The 23,349-nt window shown below is 37.7% G+C and overlaps 1 protein-coding gene across 3 annotated transcripts; it reads left to right on the top strand.

Annotated features, from left to right (window-relative positions):
- The first annotated feature begins 781 nt into the window (after window positions 1-781).
- Window positions 782-22,837, top strand: LOC109071169 (hepatocyte growth factor-like). 3 transcript variants are annotated; one of them, XM_042722139.1, is made up of 18 exons: window positions 782-1,428; window positions 6,504-6,648; window positions 6,942-7,054; window positions 7,509-7,623; window positions 10,550-10,692; window positions 10,861-10,981; window positions 11,111-11,229; window positions 11,713-11,878; window positions 12,822-12,955; window positions 13,663-13,756; window positions 15,832-15,968; window positions 17,644-17,676; window positions 18,169-18,277; window positions 19,116-19,190; window positions 19,890-20,027; window positions 20,108-20,214; window positions 21,050-21,192; window positions 21,290-22,837. In XM_042722139.1, the coding sequence occupies exons 1-18, from the start codon at window positions 1,365-1,367 to the stop codon at window positions 21,470-21,472; spliced, it is 2,139 nt and encodes a 712-aa protein (XP_042578073.1). In that variant the 5' UTR covers window positions 782-1,364; the 3' UTR covers window positions 21,473-22,837. The 3 variants fall into 3 exon arrangements, with proteins under 3 accessions (XP_042578073.1, XP_042578074.1, XP_042578072.1); XM_042722138.1 differs by having other exon boundaries at window positions 787-1,428; window positions 18,166-18,277; XM_042722140.1 differs by lacking the exon at window positions 21,290-22,837 and having other exon boundaries at window positions 783-1,428; window positions 18,166-18,277; window positions 20,158-20,214; window positions 21,050-21,186.
- The last annotated feature ends 512 nt before the right edge of the window (window positions 22,838-23,349 follow it).

Genomic DNA, 23,349 nt, shown 5'->3' with positions numbered 1-23,349 from the left:
AAGGCTGATTTGATACCTTCCACTTGCACACATTGAATTCTTTCCTTTAAACAAGCATTATACCACGAGACTACATTCTCTGATAGACCAACACTTCTAAGCCTATCTAACAAAATCTCATGGTCCACTGTATCAAATGCTTTAGTTAAATCAATAAAAAGACATGCACAGTGGTGTTTTTTATCTAGGGACTCCACAAAGGTCATTTAAGACTTTTAAAACAGCCATAATGGTGCTGTGTTTTTTACAAAATCCTGATTGGTTGATAGACAAATACTGTGTCAATTGTTCACTGATAAAACTTTTCAAAAGTTTTGACAAGATAGATAGCTTCAAAATAGGTCTGTAGTTATCTAATAAAGTAGGGTCACCCCCTTTCAACAGAGGAACAACAAAAGGAGACTTCCAGATCTGTGGAATTTCCTTGGTTGTTAAGGAAAGATTGAACAGATATGTCAATGGTGGTGAAATAATATTAGAAACAATGGTTCAATAAAACCAGGACCTGACGATTTATTTATACAGTATCTAGGTCTTGTAATGCAGAGCAGACATCAAAAGTAGTAATGTGACTATAAACAAACTCTCTTACAAGTAAATATTCCTTAATTTCCCATAAATTATGTAAAAATGCTTATCATAGAAAGGTCAGTTACTTATAAAAGCCTTCCCAGAAAACTAGAAGATTCAGATTTCAGTATGTGCATTTCAGAACCTCCCATTTTATGTAATATAAAGACTTGACTCTAAAATTTACTAAATGAGCTCTGATGTGTGTGTTGTGTTGTTCATAACCATAACCAAAACCTAAAGACTCTATACCTAGTTTTGCTCATCAGGCACAAGTTTTATTTACGTTGTAGCCTACATTGTAGTGTATTAATGTCCCTCCTTATTATTTATAGCCTAACTGTGTTCAGTATTAATTTAATATTACATATTTTTCCAATTGTGTCTATAATCTCACACAAATGAAGAACAAACATTCACACCTTAAAAGCTCATTCATTAATTGTTATTATTATTAGTAATCATTCACTTAATACACACAGTTCATGGCCAGACTGCATGTCTCTAATGTGGTTATCAGTCAAAGCTCTAGGAAATGACGCGTTCATCAGTCTATGTTTTGCTAAATCTCACATCCACATCCAAATTTAGGATCAAACTCGCCAATAAACGCTAATGTTGCGCGTGCGTGTGTGTACTGTAGAGAGAGAGAGAGAGCGAGAGCGTGAGTGAGAAAGAAGAGAGAGAGATCGCTGCTGTGATCCGTTTCTGTTCATCACTCACACCAGCAGCAGCACCAGCTCGGACCTTATAAAACTCTCCATCCCAAATCCTGGAATATCAAACCGAGAATCATGAAGTCGGGCACAATGTGGATTTATCAAGCTCTTCTGTGCGTCTTACTGTCTGTGGATGTGGGTGAGTGACCAGCGCGTAACGCACACGTGAAACCAAAGTGCATTATTGATTAGTAACTGATCGTGTTTTAAATCGTGTTTTAAATACAATGCAAATGTCACTGTTAGATTGCTTTGAAAAATATTACATTGATTAAACAGAAGTTCATCAGGTTATGTATTCAAAACTACTTGATGCTGTTTTTGAAAAATAAGTTAAGTGATGTGCTTGTTTATAATGCATTTTGAGGGTAAATGTGATTCTGGGTTTTTTTTTTGTGTGTGTTATGTGTTTTGTTTTTTTTGTACTATCTCTCTTTCCCGTCCAAAAGCTTAACATGGTGATCTAACTTATTTACTACAGTTATAGTGGAACTACAAGCCATCAGTGACCTCACAAGAAATGAAACAAAATGACAAAAATATTCAAGAGGATTCTTCCTCTGTCTGAAGGAGATCTCATATTAATGGCAAAGTACACTGTAAACTCTGACTCCTAATGCTCTAAAATTGGGTTTAATTAAACTGTATTACTTTTGATTGAAGTTTAATTGTTGCAAAGTGGTTACGACCAGTGGGTTACAACCAGCTGTAAGTTCATTGCACTTTCAGCCGCTTTGAATGAGTTTACTGATGAGGAAACTTAAGTTGAAACTGTAAACTCTTAGAAATGCAAGATATTATATTTTACAATCATTATGCATTTAGAAGACACTTTTATCCAAAGCGACTTACAGTGCATTCAGGCTAACATTTTTTTTTATTTTTTTTTATTACCTAACATGTGTTCCCCTGGGAATCAAACCCACAACCTTTCTTTGCGCTGCTAATGCAATGCTCTACCACTGAGCCACAGGAACACTTATTATAACGATGACATTTTAACAGTGAATAGTTGAAACTATGGATTGCTGAAAAGGAGCTCGTCTTTTTCTCCACACAGAGTGACTGAGGGGTTCGTCTGAGTTTAAATCAATTCAACAAAAGAAAATCCTCCCAACTTTTGGGTGGAAAACTAAAAATACAAATAAACAATCCAAGGGGTTTTTAATATATGTTAAGCAGGCCATAGTTTTCAAATGGTCCCCATTCACACTAATGTATATTTGGTTTGGATTTTACACAAATCCACTGACCTTTTCTCATGTTTCAGTCTCATAAACTGAAGCCTGAAGATGTTACATGCATCATGTAGTGCAGAGGGTATGGGCTTGTGTGGCCTAGTGGTCAGAGATCTGGGCTGGTAGGTTGTAGGTTCAAATCCCACAAGTGTTAATCTGTTGTGTCTTTTAGCAAGACACTTTTCTGCAGTATCATCTTGAAAGGGGGCCTGAGACTGTAAATGGTTTATAAAAGTGGCAACATATACACTGCTTTCAGTCCTGTTCCACTGAAGAAATTGATGTTGAATAACAGTGACATGCATCGTTAGATGCGCTACAGTAATGCAACAGACCCTTCCCAGAGTGCACATTTGCTGCAATGGGCAAAAGCACATATGGGGTGAATGGACTCTCTAAAGCAGGCGTTATCGATGTGCAGTGCAACATCTGGACAGAGCCGTTTCTCCCATATTTCACCATTGCAAATATTCACCGGACCAGATGTGCTGCGTAAACAGAATGAGAAGTTCTTCAAAACTTTCACTGAAGCTTTAGGAAAGGAAAGGACATTAGTGAGTCAGACTGAAACCATTAATGCTGATGTTTCTCTGATACCCGTCCTCATTGCTACCATAAACATCATCCCGTTGTTATTTAAGGAAGAGATTTAGCCAAATCTAATAAGCAGGCTGGGAGATAAAGATGCCCCCGACAGGCCAGAAAGAGGAATTTAAAGGAGTCTAATTGGGGCACTGAAGGAAAAGATCAATGTTTGAGGAGCAGCTCGATGAAATCCAGATGTGTTCAGATGCGGTCCAAACATTAATAATGTGTTCTCACCAAAACCGCTTCAGCCACAGGAGTTCCGCAGCACTGCGCGTGTCTGAAGCAAACTGAGTGTTACTTTACACCGCTGATTTTCAACAGTTTACCAAATCACTTGATAATCAGGGCACCGGGCCCAGGACTACTGTGCAGAGCAGATCCAAGTTCATGCCCACGCTGAGTGAGATAACGGCATATGGGAGAGATATGAATACTTCTATTATCAGATTTTAAGAGGAATAGTTCACCCAAAATGAAGTGAGCTGGCCCAACTTAAAAGTATCATACAGTAAGTCAACAGATTTGTGTAAGGAACAGACTGAAATTTAAGTTATTATTCATTGGTAAGATTTGTGATTCAGTGATTCCTGAACATTGAGTCCTACAACAAATTGTTTAATCCAATTTCTGAGCAACTGAAATTTTTGAACCCTAAATGTGCAGTCACATTTACTGTTGCTTAATTGGTGACATTCCAGTATGAATCCATGTGATATGGAGTTTCTTCTAAGGGCGAATTAGTTCCCCATACTGATTTCAATTGTGTTCCAAGATGGTCACATGGACACATGACCTGTTTTTGTGTCCAGCCTGGAATTCGCTTAAATTTTGCTGATGTGACCTTAAAGACCTCAATATATTCATGGCAAAGTTCTTTTTCGTTATTTGCTTAGGGCGAAAAGAAGTTTGAAAAACCTTTGCAATAGTATATAGTAAGCGAACATGCCCATAGTGTTGAGAGAAGCATTTGGATGAATATGTACACTTTTCCAGCTCTGCAATTTGGCAACACAGTGTCACTTTCAATTTTTCGATTTTTGCTATAAAGCAGCTCTTCAGTGTGTTTGTGATTTTACTTTCGGACATCTGACCTTGTTGGACTGAACAGAAGAAATGAACAAAAAAGATTTTCACTTCAAAGTAGGCGGAGCCATGAACCAATCATAGTTTGAAGGTGTTTACCAGCGGACCTTATTCTTCTGGAAAGTTAGATATGACAAGATGTTTCAAACTCCTAAAACGAACTCCAAGGAAACTTTGTTTAGTTAAACCAGATTGTTCTTAGCTTTTGCTTGAAATATATGGAGTTTTAAAGGGGTAGTTCACCCAAAAATTAAAATTCTGTTATTAATTACTCACCCTCACGTCGTTCCAAACCTGTAAGACCTTTGTTCATCTTCGTAACACAAATTAAGATATTTTTGATGAACTCTGAGAGCTTTTTGACCCAAGAATACTTTTTGTGTGCAAAAAATAAATAAATAAATAATTACCTTATTTTTCAATAATTCAAAAAGTATTCTGGATGACTATTTTAACAATGTCCTTGCTACCTTTCTGGTCCTTAAACGTGTCAGTTCCGTTGCTGTCTATGCAGGGTCAGAAAGCTCTAGGATTTCATCAGAAATATATTAATTTGTGTTCTGAAGATGAGCGAAGGACTTACAGGTTTGGAACGACATGAGGGTGAGTAATTATTCCTTTAAGCCTTTACAATAGTAGTTTGCTGGGGAGTCCATATCACTACTAATTAGGCAGAAGTATGCTTTCAAGGTCTGTAGATGGGTACTTGTGAGCAACCTTGTGAAACCTACAAATGCAACACCCTGTAGACTTCAGACGGGCATCCAGAAGCCTTACATACACATGAAGTGCATGAACTGACTCAGTGGTTCAGTTCTTGCTGTTCTCCAGTTAAAAGCTCACTGTTGGGAAGATTATCAGTGAATAATGTCTTACATTTCAGTGTGTTCCTCACACAAGGGTTTCATATGATTCAGAAGACTTGAAATGCTGTTCATGAGTTGTATAGACTACATTGACAAGACAATAGGAGACGATAATGACATCATTTTATGTTTTGGGTGAACTGTATGGTCAACATTTAATAGGACATCTCAGAAAAAAAGTATAATAAAGAAGTTGTTTTAGTGTGGAAGAAACAATGTGAGCTTTGCACATGTATGTAAGCTGACTTTAGGAATGTCCTCGGACCACCAGAGTGCAGTGAATCATGAGTCAGGGCCCCACTCACTGGCCTCTCATTAATTTCTGCTGAAGAGACAGTCATAAAATAGAAATGGAAACCTGATTTTGCTCATGTGAAATGATATAAATGCTGATGAGTCTAGTTATGTTTACTCCGTTTGCTTTTGCTTTTGCTTTTGTTGACATCTAACCCAGCAGGCACAGGACTAAATATAACGTCATGTTGACACTGAACATGATGTCGGACAGATATTGCATGTTGGTTGATGCAACATTGACTTAACATTGTATTTTGGTTGCGTAACCAAAAACAAAAACAAAAAACAAATATCAATGTCAGCTCACGTCAGTATTGGACATCAAATTAACATTGACATTAGATGCTGAATTGAATTTTGGTCACCAGATGTCACAACCAAACTTTAACCAAATATCGACGTCTTATGATGTTATGTGCCTGCTGGGAAGAATCTTGAAAAATAATGTATCACATTTTATGCTTAAAAATGTTAAGCAGCATAACTGTTTACCATATTGATAATAATAAGAGATATTTCTTGAACAGCAAATCAGCATATTAGAAAGATTTCTAAAGGATCATGTGACTGTAAATTCAGCTTTGGAATAAAATTTTTAAATGTATCAACAGAATAAACTGTTGTTTTAAATGGTAATAATATTTCACAATATTACTATTTTATGTAATGAATGTAGCTTTGGTAAGCACAAGAGACTTTTTACAGTAATAAAAAAATGTACAGACACCATAATTTTAAATGCCATTGTGAATATTGTAAAAATAATCAAAAGCATGATTTTAAAGACAGGTTAAAAATAGGATGATTATTGAAATTTCAATAAAACTATAATTCAGGCAAGTTTGTTTCTTTATATGCAGGCTATTACAGTGATGTAAAACAAAACAAACATTTAAAAATAATACTATTTAAAAAAGTGCTTTCATATCAAATGCTAAAGAGGGTACAATTTGTCATAATATATTAGTTTTAAGTCACAGAGACACAAATTGGGCACAAATGGCACCATTTCCTGAGAGCGACCTTTCTTATAATGTGTGTGACAGCTTCCACATGTCCGAGATTACGAATGTACATGTACCTGTGTGTTTTAAGTATCTGCATATGTGTTTGTGTTTAATCTCCTTGTCTCTTTTGTTCAGAGTGCAGGAAACAGACATTGCAAAGGTATCAGAAAAGTGAAAACAGCCGGCTTCTTTGTAAAGACTGTCCGGAATCACCTCGAATTAGAAATCTCTCGCTGGATGACTGCGCATGCAAATGCAGCAAGAGCAAGAAGTCCTGCAGGTGACACACGCACATGTAATCACACAAGGGATAGTTCACCTAAAATGACAGTTTTGTTATCATTTACACACTCTGATGTTTTGTTTTTCTTTGGAACAAAAAAAAAATTAAGTGTTTTTTGTCCATACAGTTGAAGTCAATGGGGACCAGTGTTGTTTTGAATTTAAGTCATCTAGGTTTTTGAATGACATGAAAGTAATTTTAATTTTCGAGACCCTCATCTGATCCAGGTGGATCTCTGACCCAACAGTTGTCTTTAGTTATCTTGGTTTTCTCTATTTGCCTCCTTACAGGGCATTCTACGTTGACCACATAAACAGGAAATGTCACTTGCTTCCCTTCGACCGTTTCTCTGACGGTGCAAAAAGAGAGCGAAAACCCAATTACGACCTTTATGAGAAGAAAGGTAAATATTTGCAATACATTTTCGAAGAAAGTTCACTCACACTTGACTTTTTACTTTTATTTCTTCTAAAGTTTCCTGGAAATGTTTTGTTGCAATACTGAGCAAATGCCAGTCATGATTGTTTAGATCACTGGTTTTAAAGTGTGAAATTGCTGCTTCCTATGTATAAAATCACCTCTCTCCTTGTAAACAACACAAGCTTGAGACATTTGGCAGCAAACAGCCAACAAAGTATAAGAAAGCATGACGATAAGTGTTGACGTTAACAAGATGCCGTATGTTTATGTTTCCAGCAAGTACTGGAGTTGAACAGTTAGATTTATGCCGTAATCGACAGTAAAACTCTTGTTTGGAGACTTAAATCACGTCAGGATGTCAGCGAAATGCGTAATCTGTAAACAACATTTATAGTTTCACATTATATGAATATCTTTGTGGCTTATGTTTTCCACAGACTATGTGAAAGAGTGCATCATTGGGTCAGGTGTCAACTACAAGGCGAGAAGATCGTTCACAAAGACTGGAATTACGTGTCAAGCCTGGAATATGTCCATCCCACATGAACACAAGTAAAAATTTACTTTAATAATTTTTTTTTCATTTATAGACAGGCACCGAATAAAGTACCCCTAAAAATTTGTCTTGCTCAATAGAAATTTTTTTTGGGGAGGAACAGTGTATTGCAAGGCGCCGACATGCTGCATTGTGATGCGTCTTGATTCCTTAGTGAACTGGGTTCTACAACAATGCAGCCGGCGCATTCAGATAAAGCACAAACAATTTAAATTAATATAAATAGCATATCACTTTTATTTACACTTTGTGTGAATAGCATCTATCACTGTTTGCACTTGTAAACAAGATGCTAATTGTTGCCATTTACACTGTGTGCAAACATTATCTAACAATATTTATACTCAGAGTAAATAGCATTTAAGTTCCGTTAACACTTTGTGTAAATAGCATTAACCTTTTTTTACACTCTGTGTAAATATCTGCAGGTAATAAATAACGCAATTCATAGTGAATTCTCGCCTCACTCTCTTAAACCGTTCACTCCTATATAACTCATTCTCACAGTAAACTTCTCATCTGCAACTTTGATATGGTCTCTGACAGCTAGCAATTTTCGCAATAGTCTTTGCTGTTCCTAGTGCAGACTTAGCCATTAGCTGTTAATCGCCGCTAACATGCTGTCTGCCAACAACCGCTGATTAGTCTAGACTGCAGAAGAGATTGCTTTCAGGCCTAGTCGTTTGAGAGTCATCTTTCTGACAACAGAAGTTAAGTGGGACTGTACGGAGTGATGCCTTGACTGCGTGAACACGAGCCAACTTGGTTAATGTGGTCAATTGTTGCCAGGTCCTTGTTAGCCAAGATGTTATTAGCTCTATGAGTTATACCGCTTACAAGCTGTATAAAGATTTTAGAGGTGAGAGAATGAAAGAAAGATAGAGAAAGAACGAGAGGAGGAGGATTTATGGACTGAAGTCATGTTCTGTCTGCCCTCCAGCTGAGCTCACAAAGCCGCAGACACATTAAAATACGAGCAGCATTCGAGACTAGCGCACAGATGCTAATCCAGACCTTCTCCTCCCTATGGATAAAAGTACTTTCCAACTTCAATTCCCTTCGAACCTTTTTCCATGTGATAAGATCTTTTTCCTCTCAGCTTCTCAATCTATCCACCAGCATGGTGTGTCCACCTGCCCTATCCATTCGGCCAAGTCAAATGGGGGGACAGCAGAAAATGATCAGAGAGAAGGTGATGAGAACCAAGTAAATCTTCTCTGAGAAGACAAAAAATGCCAATAAGGTGAAAGTGGCATACAGCCAAGTATGGTGACCCATACTCAGAATTTGTGCTCTGCATTTAACCAATCCAAAGTGCACACACACCCGGAGCAGTGGGCAGCCATTTATGCTTCGGCGCCCGGGGAGCAGTTGGGGGTTCGGTGCCTTGCTCAAGGGCACCTCAGTCGTGGTATTGACGGCCCGAGACTCGAACCCACACCCTTAGGGTTAGGAATCAAACTCTCGAAACCATTAGGCTACGACTTGTTGGTGCTGGTTCCAGAACCGGTGGCCAGCCAACAGCAACCTGCTTCCCAGAAATGTCTCTTTATGAGATGTAAACCTTTTGTGCAAACACAAACGAAAGGTTTCCAATAAATGACCAGTTTTCAACCCATATGACCTCTTGGTGTTGTAAATAAGATTAAGGAAAGTTTAAAATGTTCTGTTCAGATTGCATTCAGAGTGCGAGAGTGTCTGTTGGCAGCCAGAGAGAAATGGCTGGCTAACATCTGTTAGCACAACATCATTAGCTGTAGAAATCTCAGGCCTCATGTGGAACCATCCACAAGTTCCAGATGCAGGAACACAGTCCATTCCAGCACAGCACGCCTTTCGTAACCCAGTTGTTTAAGCAATTCATCTGCTCTGCATGGATTTTGTTTAGATCGTATCATGATTTGGTGCCATTCTAACTTATTTTGATGTTTTAGAAGCAACAGGAGTTTTCCAGATCAATTCGAAGGTTTAGGTTGACTCAGATTTAGATCATCAGCATCTGTTGAGGCACAGTGTGCTTGGTTTACATGGTTGTTAGCTGGTCCAGGCTGATGTAGATGATTGATTCAAATCAACCAGGTAGAGCAGGGGTGTCCTTACTCAGTTCAGTAACATCATTGTCCTGCAAAGTATAGCTCCAATCCCAATTAAACACACCTGAATCAGCTATTCAAGGTCTTACTAGGCATATTAGAAACTTCGAGGCAGGTGTGTTGAGGCAAGCTGGAGGTAAACTCTGCAGGAAAGTGGATCTCAAAGCCCAGAGTTGAGGACCCCTGAGCTAAACTCAGGGCAGGGCAGATTTGAAGGTACATGTGGATGACCATCCATACTGCTTATTGTATATAGGATTGCAGGACCTGATTTACCAGTCCTGCTCCTGGAGGCCACTTTCCTGCAGGGTTTAGCTCCAACCTTCTCCAACATACCTGTTCAGAATTATTTGTAATCCAGAAGACCTTGATAAACAAGTTCAGGTGTATAAGGTGGCCCTCTAGGACAGTATTGGACACCCTTGTAGTAGACTATTTTGGTCAACCTGTAGAATGTAGACTATCCTGGTGTGGACCGCTGCTGAAAGACAACAAGGTTTCTTAACTATCTCCATCAGGGAGCCAACCAGCTTTAAAGGAATGACCATGCTGGTCAACCAGCTTCATCTGCTGAGTTTTGCTGTTGAACAGCATGGCTATGCCAGTTCTCAAGCTGAACCAGCACTAGCTTATTCAAAATTCCTACTTGTCTAATCTGATCTTTTAGGCTAACTGAGCTGATTTATTCAATCAGTGTTCCAAAAGACCAGTTGTGTCCAATCCTGCTCCTGAAACTCTGCAACATTCTTTTCCAACCTGTTCCAACACACCTGCCTTAATTTTTGCTCTTTTTTCCCTCTCTTATTATCTCTATATATTGATTTTTCAGTTTCAAGCCTGCCAGACACAAAAAGTTTGACCTGCGTCAGAACTTTTGCAGAAACCCGGACAATGATCCAAGTGGACCCTGGTGCTTCACTGAACTCACTGAGACTCGGCACCAGGAATGTGGGCTGCCCCAGTGTTCAGAAGGTTAGAGATGATTTCATCAATAATGTATATAATATGTGTCTGCTTTTGTGTCTGTGCATATCTGTATTTGAGAATACCTTATGTCCATATATTTGTGTTTGTTGTACTGTCTGCATGACAGTGTGTGCATTTGGTGTTTGTAATACCTGTGTGCATGTATGTTTGTAGTGGAGTGTATGAAGTGTAATGGGGAAACATACAGAGGGCCCATGGATCACACAGAGAGTGGGAAAGAGTGCCAGAGATGGGACTCACAGAAACCTCATAAACACACCTACCAGCCTCACAGGTACACATTCACATGTACACACACACACACACACACACACACACACACACACACACACACACACACACACACACACACACACACCAATTGCGTGATTTTCAACATGCTCCTCTGTATCTGTATTTATAGGCATGTAGGTAAAGGCCTGGATGACAACTACTGCCGCAATCCCAATAACGACGTGCGTCCATGGTGTTACACAATGGACAAAAACACACCATGGGAGTACTGTAATATAAGTGTGTGTGGTATGTTCACTTTTCCACCTTTCATTCTATGAAACATTTGCATTTGGGTTTTAGCTGTATTTCTGGTTGTGTTTGTTGTGATATTGTGATATTGTGTTATGCTGTGATCCAAAAATCTGTCAATTTTATGCCTGATTATGATTTTGAATTTAATTTAATGATTTTTAATTTAATTTAATTTAATTTAATTTTATTTAATTTTATTTTATTTTATTTTATTTTATTTTATTTTATTTTATTTTTTGGAGTTTAATTCAAACTAAATGTTTCTAACGCATGTGGAGGAAACCACTCTCCTATCACAGATACTTGCATGTGTGTGATATTTAGTTTAGCCTAGAGATTGTGTACAGGTGCACTGACTCGTCATAAATCTCGTGGTTCAAGTGTTACTCCTGTATTTTATCCATGGCATGTTTCCAATGGAAACATTTTTCAAATGCTGATGCTTGGAATTCCTGACATTCTCTCTCCCTCGTTCAGACTCAGATAATGATGTGGAAGTGGAGGTGACCACCTCTTGTTTTCGGGGTCAGGGAGAGGGTTACAGGGGTACAGTCAATGTGACCCCTGCAGGTGTGACCTGTCAACGCTGGGACGCCCTTTTTCCTCACAACCATTCATACACACCTCACAACTATAAATGCAAGTGAGTTATGGTACACTTATGTTTTTCAGGACGCCTCAGCATGTTTCTGTGTGGTTGATAAGGTTCTCTGATGTCTCATTTATAAAAATCTCCGTAGATTGAATCCTAAAAGTGTACGTAGGCATAAAAGCTGCTCAAAAAAACCTTTATAAATCCCAGTCAGGGGAAGTTTGTACGTACGTGCACTCACCCCGCTTCCTCCCCGAAATAAGTAACGGGGAGGAATAAGTAACAGCCCATATTTTATTAATAGGCAACTAGTTAATAGTGAGAATTAGTCCCTATACTAAAGCGTTACTTATATTTTTTACAGCCTTATGGTGAATATTATTTACCACCAAACAGCTACTGAAACCAATTAGATTCAGATAATTTGACGAAATAAAGTAAAATACAACAAAAATTGTAGAAGGCATGCTTTCTACAATACTTCTTGTAAATGATGATTTTTAACAATATACAGTAAAGCAATATTTAACTGCATTCATTTTAAATAAACCTTTTCAATATATAAAACATCACATGAAAAAAAAAAAACATTTGTATAATTTAGTCAGAGTTTCGAATCGGTGTGACAGTTTTATTTCTGTTTTAACTCCATCATACAAGCAGGTTATTATGCACTCTTGAGGAAACTTAATGATCAAATAAAAAAGTACATTAAAATTTCACAATGATGCTTAATTTTATGTTTCCAGGATAAACACTGCAAATATACAGTACTGTAAACGTTTGAAAAAATGCTCTAGTTGCTACTGTAGGCGGGATCGAAGTTTTTTTTAAAAAATATTCTAGCCCTTAGTTAGGGGCTGATCCTAGGATTTGGGTTTGCTCACATCTGACTGATCCTAAATCAGTCCTAACACTCTGTAAAAGAATAAGCAATAAAAATATACATGCAAAAATGATTTTACTTAATTGTTTGTGTTTGTGTCCCACTCAGGGATCTCAGGGAGAACTTTTGCAGAAACCCCGATGGCTCTGAAATTCCCTGGTGTTTCACCACAGACCCAAAAGTACGCAAAGCTTTCTGTACCAACATCCCCAGATGTGATTCAGAGAGCTCTGACAGCACAGGTGAGCCCACACACACTTTTAACACACTTACACACACCGCACAGCTAGGAATCATGAACCATATTTAACCACACAATTAAATTGTGTTGTTCCAAAACGCTTAGCTCGTCATAATTTACAAGAATTTTAATGATGAAAGACAAAGATGTTTTGCGCACAGGCGCCATCGTGCACATATAGAGACTGCCTGTAAAGATCTGGCACCCTGCTCGAGTGTGGTTTTGTTCTGGGCACCCTCACATTCCCCTTCGTCTGTGTCACACAAGCAGTCCTAAAAGAAAAAGATTCTTCTGTACAAAATGTGTAATCCGTCCTGTTAGAATAATCTCTTTTTTCATGAATGTTTCAAAAGACATTTCTCACCAGAAGAGTCCCTTTGAGGTTTCAGGTCAGAGAGACAGGGCAGTGCCTCTCTGGATTCACTCAAACTTCAGTCAGATGTTGGCACAGACCAAAAGCTTGTTTTTTTCCCTTACATGTTTTGCCAACCACCAATAGTAAAGTGGCCCCTGACGTGAAATTGGCCCAAATAAAATGCTATTTCAAACATGCTTACTTCATGACAGCATGGATACAATCAGCAAATCCATAAGGAATCTAAACATGGGGCTTTGAATAAGCATGGATTTTACTGAAGGTTCATGCATGTGTATATACATGTTAGCATTGTTTATGTTATCTTTATGTCTGTTTTATCTGTGTCCTAGAATGTTATGAAGACAACGGGGAGAGTTACCGTGGTAATTTATCGAAAACAAGATCTGGTATTCCTTGTGGGCTGTGGTCCGACCACACATTCAGGTACATGTTTCCATGAAATCACTGAAACCATTTTGTAGTTGAATGTTGCCTTGTATGAATTCTTTGAGTGTATTTAGAGAAATTTTGGCTTTTGTTGTGTGATTTTTTTTGTTGGAAACACATAATCAATTGTGATTCGGACTAGTGTCTATTGTGAATTTTGAACTGCAAAAGACTGCAATTTAAATATGAAGCCTGCATGGTCTGTGTGTATCTTTGTGAGTGAGTTGTGCAAGTTTACACTACAACTTGACAAAATAAAAGTTTGTTTTATCTTGAAGAAATTATGACAGACATATATTATATTTGTACAATAGAATGTACTCCTTGTAATAATAATAATATAATAATAATTTATTAAAACATTATTTTTTAACATTATTGTTTCTTAATGACAGATTTCTAAAATTTTAAGAAGCTGTAAACACTTTCAATGCTCCAAAATGTAGTTAATTATGCAATGTGTTTAGTGAAAAGATCCAAGATGGCTGGCAAATGAGTAAAATGTTGATATAATATACTACAAAAAATCAGTAATCCGATGCTCAATATTAAGTAATCAATTAAAAATAGCAAAAAAAGACTGTTTTACCTGAAATCTTTGTATTTTATGAAAGAAAGAAACGTGACATACAGCTAAGTATGGTGACCCATACTCAGAATTCATGCTCTGCATTTAACCCATCCAAAGTGCACACACACAGCAGTGAACACACAGACACCGTGAACACACACCCGGAGCAGTGTGCAGCCATTTATGCTGCAGTGCCCAGGGAGCAGTTGGGGGTCGTGGTATTGCTGGCCCGAGACTCAAACCCACAACCTTAGGGTTAGGAGTCAAACTCTCTAACCACTAGGCCACGACTTCCCCTAAAGACTGCAATTTTCTTTTCTATCCATAATATTACCAGATATTGTGTATTGAGTATTGTGTCATTCATCTTGCATTGCCTGTACTGAAATCAGTTTGTGAGTGTTTTTTTGCTGTTACATATGGAACACTATTTAATGGCACCTGACTATGTAGAGCACTTCAAATCAAGGCCCGGTTGTACTTCATTTTCCGTGGACTTCCACAGACCCTGCCGGTAATGACAATAATGTATACTTTGGGCTTTGGTCACTCACGATGTTCCATTCCTGTTAGGATGCTGTCTTAGAAGGTAGCTCTCTATGTAGGCAGGAAGGCAGTTCAATAGGTTTTGAAATATAGATAAGAAGTCATTTATTAGCAGTGATGTTGAGTTTGTTTTGAAAGGCTGTTATCAGGTAGTATTACAACATTGAAAAACTGAGGCAGTGATAACAAACAGAGAAGGGAGAGCCAGGCTGCTCATATTCATCACTGATACACTGAGGACAGAAAATACCACACACTGTTCCACGGGAGACAAATGCCCCATAAAGCAGCTCGCTCAGCATCCTGTAGTCCCTCAGTTCGGGCTAAGCTGTTAACATCACTTAATTTACAGGAACTGTAAAAGCCAAAATGGTACAGACAGATGGACATGTTGCAGGAGTGACCTCTGACCCCAGGAAGTTCAGTCCCCCGCTTTAAAAATATGGGCAGATCAAAGCCAATCACCTTCTTCAAATGGCGTCCAGCCAGTGAGTCTGCCTCACATGGGGTCGAAAGGTTGTCTCTGAGAAAACTCAACGTTGGCTTGTTCAGCGGTCACCAGGGATGAGAAATTACCTCTCCACTCTATCACTCATTGCTTCCTATACATTTTTCACTCTGGGTTTTCAGCCCCTGCGATCCGAGGGCTGTCTGTCTCGCTCTAGGATTTATTTTCTTTGTAAGTCCACTCTGTAGAAGTCGCTTGGTGTGCAGTTTCGGCCTGGCTTGTGTGCAGCCTTGAGGACAGGTGGTGGAATACGCAGAGCCGCAGCGACTGTTCTGAGTTCATACTTTTAAACTTTTATGGGTGCTGGTGGGATGATATTAATATGATTCCTTCTTTGAACATCTTGTCGCACAACGACATATGAGTCAACATTTCCATTCCTCTTGTGCTGGCCTGTTTCTCTGAACTGAGAAGCTGATTTCCTGTTCTTTGTTTTTGTGTGTGTAGGAGAGGCTTGCAGTCAGCGAAGGCCAGCGCGGGCTTAGAGTTGAACTTGTGCAGGAATCCAGACCGAGATAAGCACGGGCCATGGTGCTACACGTCCAACTCCTCCATTCCTTGGGACTACTGCGGACTAGAGCGATGTGAGTTCCTACTTCCTGTTTCTCTCATCTTTTTCCTGGTTAAAAGACCAGTGTAAACTAGCATGAATTTTCAAACTGATTCAGGTTGGCTTCTGGTTTGGTGTTTGCCAGCATTTTACTTGGTGAAGCTGGTTGATCTGTTTGTCTTATCTTAAAAACTACATACACTATGTTGCCAATAGTATTGGGACATCCCCTTCTAATGAACAGGTTTGACTACTTTAGTAATTTACATGAGTACAGATGTTTAAGCATGTAATGATATTCTATTGAATTGTGTGCTTCTTATTTTGTAGGAACAGTTTGGACAGCACTCTTTTCTATTCTGACATGACAATGCCCTGTATAACTTGTATAAGACAAGGTTAAAAAGAAATGATTGATTCAGTCAGTGTGGAAGAACTGGACTGGTCTGCAGAAAGCCAAGTCCTGACTTTAGATGAGTATTTTTAGCAGATGAATAATTGCCAACCACCAATGACTTGTACGTATGGGTACAGTAATTTTAGACACTTCTAAAACTGTTGCAACAGAGATGGAAATACAAATTTTCAATGCTGTACGTGAATTCTGTTTCCATCTTTGTTTCCACAGTTTTGGAAGTGCCTTTTTTCTGTTCTAAAGTAGGGTGGCTGGTGTCCCAATATTTTTGTCCATATACTGTATGCACAAGTCATTGGTGATTGTTGATGAGTGTTTTTGGCTCAAGGTCTGCATTTAAAGTCACTCCAAAGGTGACTGAATCAATCAGTCATTTATTTTTGAATGTTGCCTTATACACAGGGGCATTGTCATTTTAGAATATAAAAGGGTCTTGTCCAAACTGTCGCTATAAAATTAGAAGCACACAATTCCCTAGAATATCATTATATGCTTTAACATTAAGATTTGTACTCATGGAAATTATTAAGGTAGTCAAACTTAATAACAAAACATTAGAAGGGGGTGTACCAATACTTTTGGCTATATAGTTTATAGCACTACATGTATAGTTAGTTATACTAATTCATTCAATATGCAGTACATTTTCCACTTCCCTAAATTCCTTTCCTTGAAATCCTATATTCTACAACCAAATGTCAAATTCAGGAATCCAGCTGGAATGTAATACACGTTCTCAGTTTAATTCAGAATGGCACACAACTTGGGTTATAATGACAGACAGGGTCTTGACCTCCATGCCAGGGGTATTTTGTCATCATTTGTAGCTTTCAAAGCCTGTTGGATGTTATGTATTGAGTTTGTGTCTGTGGATATTGTCTCCTCAAACGAGGCGTCACAGAACAATGCCAGACAGATGCAATCCTCTTCATCTTTGTGCCCATGCAGCTGTGTCAGTGCAGCTGGGTTTTTATAATTGTGTTTCATTCAGGCATGTTTGAGATGGTCTGCTCGTGCATGTTGATGATGAATGAGTTGCTGTTTGTGCAGGCTTGGCATTCATCATCATAATAGGAAACATGTTCTGGGTATAGTTCCATGATTATATTTAGGTTTATCCAAATTATATTAGAATTTTTTTAAGTTTCAACAATATCGCCATTTTAATTAATGAAAAATTGTCTGAAAGTTTTTTTTTTTTTTTTTTTTTTTTTTTTTAGCAGTGGGTAATATGCTTGTGAAATGTTTCATTATAATATTTTGCAAACTAACATTTAATGTCTTTATTATTCAGGTAAATCAGTGTCATTGGATGACCATCAAAAGAGTAAGTAAAAATAAAAAATATAGTTTTTTAGCAGATAATAACCATACAGTGGTTTTTAATTGGTGGGTCGCTGGCCTCTTGAGGTCACAGGAACCAAAATAAATAAATAAATAAATGTGCTAAATGCAAATGATGAAATTAAAATAAATAGAATAAATAATATATATAAAAAAAATGAAATAAAACATTTAAGCACTATGCAACAACTATAGCACAAGTGTCCTATTGATTTGTATAGATTGATTGATTCATTTGCTTTGCTTTCACAAAATGTACAAAATCACATTTACATTTTTTCAGCCTGTTATTAATTTTGTGTATTATTGGGCCTGCGCAGTTTTGTGTTTTTATGTTCAGCGTTCTGGGTCATGAAACCACTTGACTATGATATTCTATAGTGCATATACAATGTCTTCAAAAATATGCATATTTTTACTGCATTATCTTTTTCATGAAGTCTTCTCTAACAGTTACCTCTTTTGCTCTCAGCAGGCGGAGGACCAAAACCATCTTGTTTTATACACAAAACCACGCGGATTGTTGGGGGGATGCAGGTGCAGCGGGCAGAGGATGGAAGCTGGGTGGTCAGCATTCAAAAAGGGTACACACTTCCTGTTTCATCAGTGTGAAGTATTGTGTATAATCTAAGCTATCCTAAATAATTTAAAGCAAATATGAAGATAAAAAGAATACTGTGTTTTAAACAAATATTAAATATACACAAAAAACACTAACATCTAAATTAACCAGTTTTATTCATAATGTAAATACATTATTTAATTCATGACAACTCTCTGAATAGTTTTGTAGCATGTTAATGGACATGGCAGTGTTAAAGAATTCTGCTATGCATGCTGCCGCAGAGCAAGTATGGATCTGATCTAGGCAGGTCTAGACAGGGGGAGCTAGGGGAGGTGGAGGGTTTTAGAGAAAATCTTAATAGCATGATGCAGGACCGGCTTAGAACTAACTGAACCAGGCTATTTAAATGTTGAGCAAGCAATATCATAGACTTCAAAATCAGCAGGGGCCATTTGACTAGAAGTGATTGCTAGCATACTGCATGTAAACCATATGGAGTTTCAAGACTAAACTAGATATTTATACCTACAAAACTGAGTTCGGGTAAAAAGCTCGTTTAGGTACAACTGCAGATTACAGAATAGTGATATATTTTAAGGAAAGTGTATTCTCTATTGGAAAAAAAAAACATCTTTAACATCTAATTTACAAAATGTCAAATTTACTTATTTGGTTTGTACATGCTGAATGTCTTTTTGAAAAAAAGGTTAAACACATTTGCAACTTGCAACACAAAAATAGATATATATATTTTGGCATTATGATTTAGGATATTTGGCTAAAAATATGTAATATTTATAGCATTGGGGACAGTAACGACACATAACGACACATTCTGATTGGTTCTCCTCCTGCAGGAACAAACATTGGTGCGGTGGCTCTCTCATCAGAGAAGAATGGGTTCTGACTGATCAACAGTGCTTCTCTACCTGGTAATCCTTCCGTCCAACCCATCTTACATCCACTAGCCACTCTCTCTTATCAATACAACCACATTTGAGTTTTCCTCATTCTTTGGCGTGCATGATTCTGGCCCGTCCCGTCTTTGTGTTCCCATCTGTCAGTTGATGTTTTCTATGAGACGTGGGGAGAGTTTCCGGTTTAAGAGAGATTAGTGACAGATCCGCTCGAGTTGTGACTGATGGCTCTCTGCTCTGTCAGTGGTGCATCTGTTTAGACTCTGTGTTCGGCTGCATGATATACGCCTGTAGATCTGCTTCAGTGGCACTTGAGTGAAAACCTGCTGGCTCTGTTTAGTTTTGAGGGGGAAAAGGGGGACAGAAGGAGAACGAGAACGAGTGTGTCTGGCTTTTAGATCATCTCTACATTCCCCAGATCCGCTCCCTGGTGGGTTCAGCTATCTTATGCTTCGCATGAAGACACAGGCTGGGCTGGACGCTAGAATTGACCTCTCTGCCTTGATCGGAACTGGAGATGACTTTACCAGGGATGCTCACACTTGTAGAAAGTCTTCGCTCTGTCTGCAATCCACATCAGATTATATGTTTTCAGAAGGCTCAAATGACTTATCACCGTTCTACTGAGATACTTAAGTTGCATACTTTAGTTGTCATATAACTTCTGTACTTGACATATATGCTTATATATAGTGTTTCTTGCATGTTCCTCAGCGTTCCTGACCTCTCGGAGTACACCGTCCAGGTTGGGCTTCTTCATCTCAATGCGTCCACTGGCACACAGGGTCTCCGGATTGCACATGTGGTCTGTGGACCTGAGGGATCCAACTTGGCCCTGCTCAAACTCACAACGTAAGTGCATTTATCCATCTGCCCATTCATCTTCTCATCCATCCAACCATCTTTATGGTAACTCATAGTCTTATGCCCAGGCCTGCCCCTCTCTCTGAGCATGTGCGAACTGTGCTGCTTCCTGTCGCAGGATGTGCTGTTGCAGAAGGCACCTACTGCCTCATGTATGGCTGGGGAGACACTAAAGGTACTATTCTATTCTATTCTATTCTATTCTATTCTTTCATGCAACATTGGCTAAATTTACATGTGCACCATTAATGTGAATATTTCCAATAATCAGAAAAAAGAACTTAATTGTAGTAAAATGTTTACATGCCTATTTGTTGTGAGTAAAATCAAATATTTTACTTATTGCTTAATTCTTAATCGCATCAATTCGATCACAATCTCATTATGATTTTCCATACAAATGTAATAATTTTCAAATTGTTAATTTCAGTTTTTTTTTTTTTTTTTGGTTGGATATATATGTGTGTGTGTGTGTGTGTATACATGCAGTTATGTTTTTTTTTTCCTTCGAACTAGTGCTGATATAAATAATACTAATATTTTGTAATTCTATATTATAAATTATTTAATATAGAATTAATGTATTTTATATAAATGATAAAAATAAAATATATATTATGGTTAATCTACACTACATTATCAACTTAATTATTTACTTATTTTCCACATGGGAATTTACTTTATTAAAATGGCAGTACAAAATATAAAAATATCAAATCAGAAAACCCGGGTCTTCAAAACACAGCTCTAGAATGTGTTCAGATGGTCTTGATAATAATCTCAATGATTTATGGCATCTTTTGGAACAAATAAATATTTAATCTGACTCTATTTTAATCATCATTAAAATACACACTACACATTCTTAGCTCATATTTAAATCATTTTCCCAAACCCATGTTGAGTTATTTAGATACAGGGCCAAATAAATAAAGATAACTGCTTTTGCATTCATACCTTTCCAGACCTTTACCTTTCTATTAAAACTGACCCCTCCACCTCTCTGTTAGGCACAGGTCATGAGGGCAGTCTGAAGATGGTGGGACTTCCAATTGTCAGCAACAAGAGGTGCTCCCAAAGCCACAAGGGTATTCTGCCCATCACAGAGACCAAAATCTGCGCTGGAGGCAAGAGAGACCAAGGTGTTTGTGAGGTACGAATCAGATCCTGGTTTTTGAGGAGTATCGTTTCAGACAACGGTGTTTGTTTCATGAGTGCAACCTTTATTCTTATCGATTCACCTCTTACAGAAAGACTACGGTGGCCCATTGGTGTGCCAGGAAGGAGAGAGCAAGGTCATAGTGGGTGTGAGCATCAACGGCCGCGGGTGTGCTGTCACCAGGCGTCCTGCCGTCTTCGTCAACGTGGCCTTCTACTCTGAATGGATCCGCAAAGTCTTCAAATACTATTCAGACTTGGAAATAAGTTACTAGATTATTATATTTTCCACAGATTTGGTGACTAGAACTAATGGTGCATTGCGTTTTTTAGCATCTACAACATGAAGACCATGGTTGCTGTATGATTCGTATTCAAACAGCTTGGAGGCCAGAGTTTAGCTTAAATGAAAACCACTGGAATGGAAAGGTTGCAAGACAAACAATCTGTGAAAATCAGACTTCAGACATTATTTTTAAACCAACAAATGGAGGAAATGACAACTTCTGAACTCTCTAGGAGTTTGTTGTGGCTGGTGATTTAGCCGTTATAAATTAAGGACAGATGGATAAATGACGAAAGAAAAGCAATTAGAAGAAACTGTGGTGTCAATCCACATAAACATATTTGTCTCAGACCAGAGCAGATGTTCTGAATGTCATTCCCTGGAGATACTTGAAGATGGCAATAACCCAACGTTTTCAGACAGGACGGAGCTTTTGTTTTCACTGGGGTGCATTTTTCAGACATTATCAGTTGTTCACAGATTTTCTTCATTGTATGTCATTTCGAAGGCATTTTAGCTTATGAGGACGATGTTCTAAATCACTGTTTCCAAAACACCATTTTCAACATCAACCACTTCACGAATCGGCCGGTGTTCATTCCTGAATGGGATGTTATTACACACTTCCAGAAGGGTTCAGTGACATTCTAATGTTTCGCACCTTGCCTTACTCCAGTTTGGAGCGTTCTGTGGCCCCTTTGGGGCTGTTTCATGTACTGCACTCCAAAGAGTGTGTTAATGTCACTCTGTACATCCGTAGGTCTTATAGATCTGAAATTACAAACATCTGAAGGTCTTTGCTTTCACATGGTGTAATATATCTGTCGAAATTTTATACGCAGTTTGCAAAGTATTTATTTATGTCTTTTATAGATCGACTGAAGTCATGGCATTTCATCCTCCAGAAGTGTTTATTGTGTTTAATCTGGCGTGTAGATTTGAAACATAACATTTGTAAACAAAACAAAAGGACGATATGTCTTTAAAGGAAAATATTGGGTCGTAACAGTGTGTTTCGACTCAGAGACAGCTCCCCGAAGGTTTATAAGCCGCACATGTGTGCGTCGCCCATGTGGAGGGTCATTTAAGTCCAAGTTTAGCCAAGAGTGCAAAGATACTTAATCAAACTGCAGTATTTAATAGAGTAATGCAGTTGAGAACAGGCAGGGTAACTGTTTTAACTAATATGTTTATTGCGTTTTTAATACTAAAATGTATTTTATTGTAAATATTATGTTCGCTGTGTATATAAGGTGCCTGTTTTCTGACATTTGATCAGTTTTCACACTTGTTTTGTATTGTTAACACCGGTTTTGTGATTTTGTGCGCTGCTGCCATCAATGGTCTTAATATTGAATATCAAGGCTGCTGTTATTTTGAACATTATTTTTATAGTCTGTTTTGTACTTTCAACTTTTAAAATGTAAGTAAATATACTTATGGCATTTTATGTTTTATTTGTAAATAATTAAACCTTTTTTAAAAAGTTTTTTTTTTTTCTGTAATTTGTAGTATTGTAATTCCTACTCACCAGTCTAAAACTAAAGCCATTAAAATTTATAAAAGCTAATATAAATATTATATAAGCTTAATATTACATAGAAAAATAAAGCTAAATAGAAACTAAAGAAAATGACAAAAGCGTAACAGAATTTTTTTATTATACAAATACTAAAAACAATTATTCAAAATATGAATACATTTACATTTATGCATTTAGCAGGTGTTATTAAAGAATGCATTTATGCAGGTGACTTACAAAAGATGAACAAAAGCAATACTATATAAATAATACTTAAATAACACTGCTATTAAATGAAAAATGGCTGATAATTTGATATTCTAATGTTACTTTCCATGGCCTAA

Source organism: Cyprinus carpio, chromosome B4 (assembly GCF_018340385.1).
Source record: "Cyprinus carpio isolate SPL01 chromosome B4, ASM1834038v1, whole genome shotgun sequence".
Lineage (NCBI taxonomy): Eukaryota > Metazoa > Chordata > Actinopteri > Cypriniformes > Cyprinidae > Cyprinus > Cyprinus carpio.
This window is presented reverse-complemented; position numbering and strand designations above follow the sequence as displayed.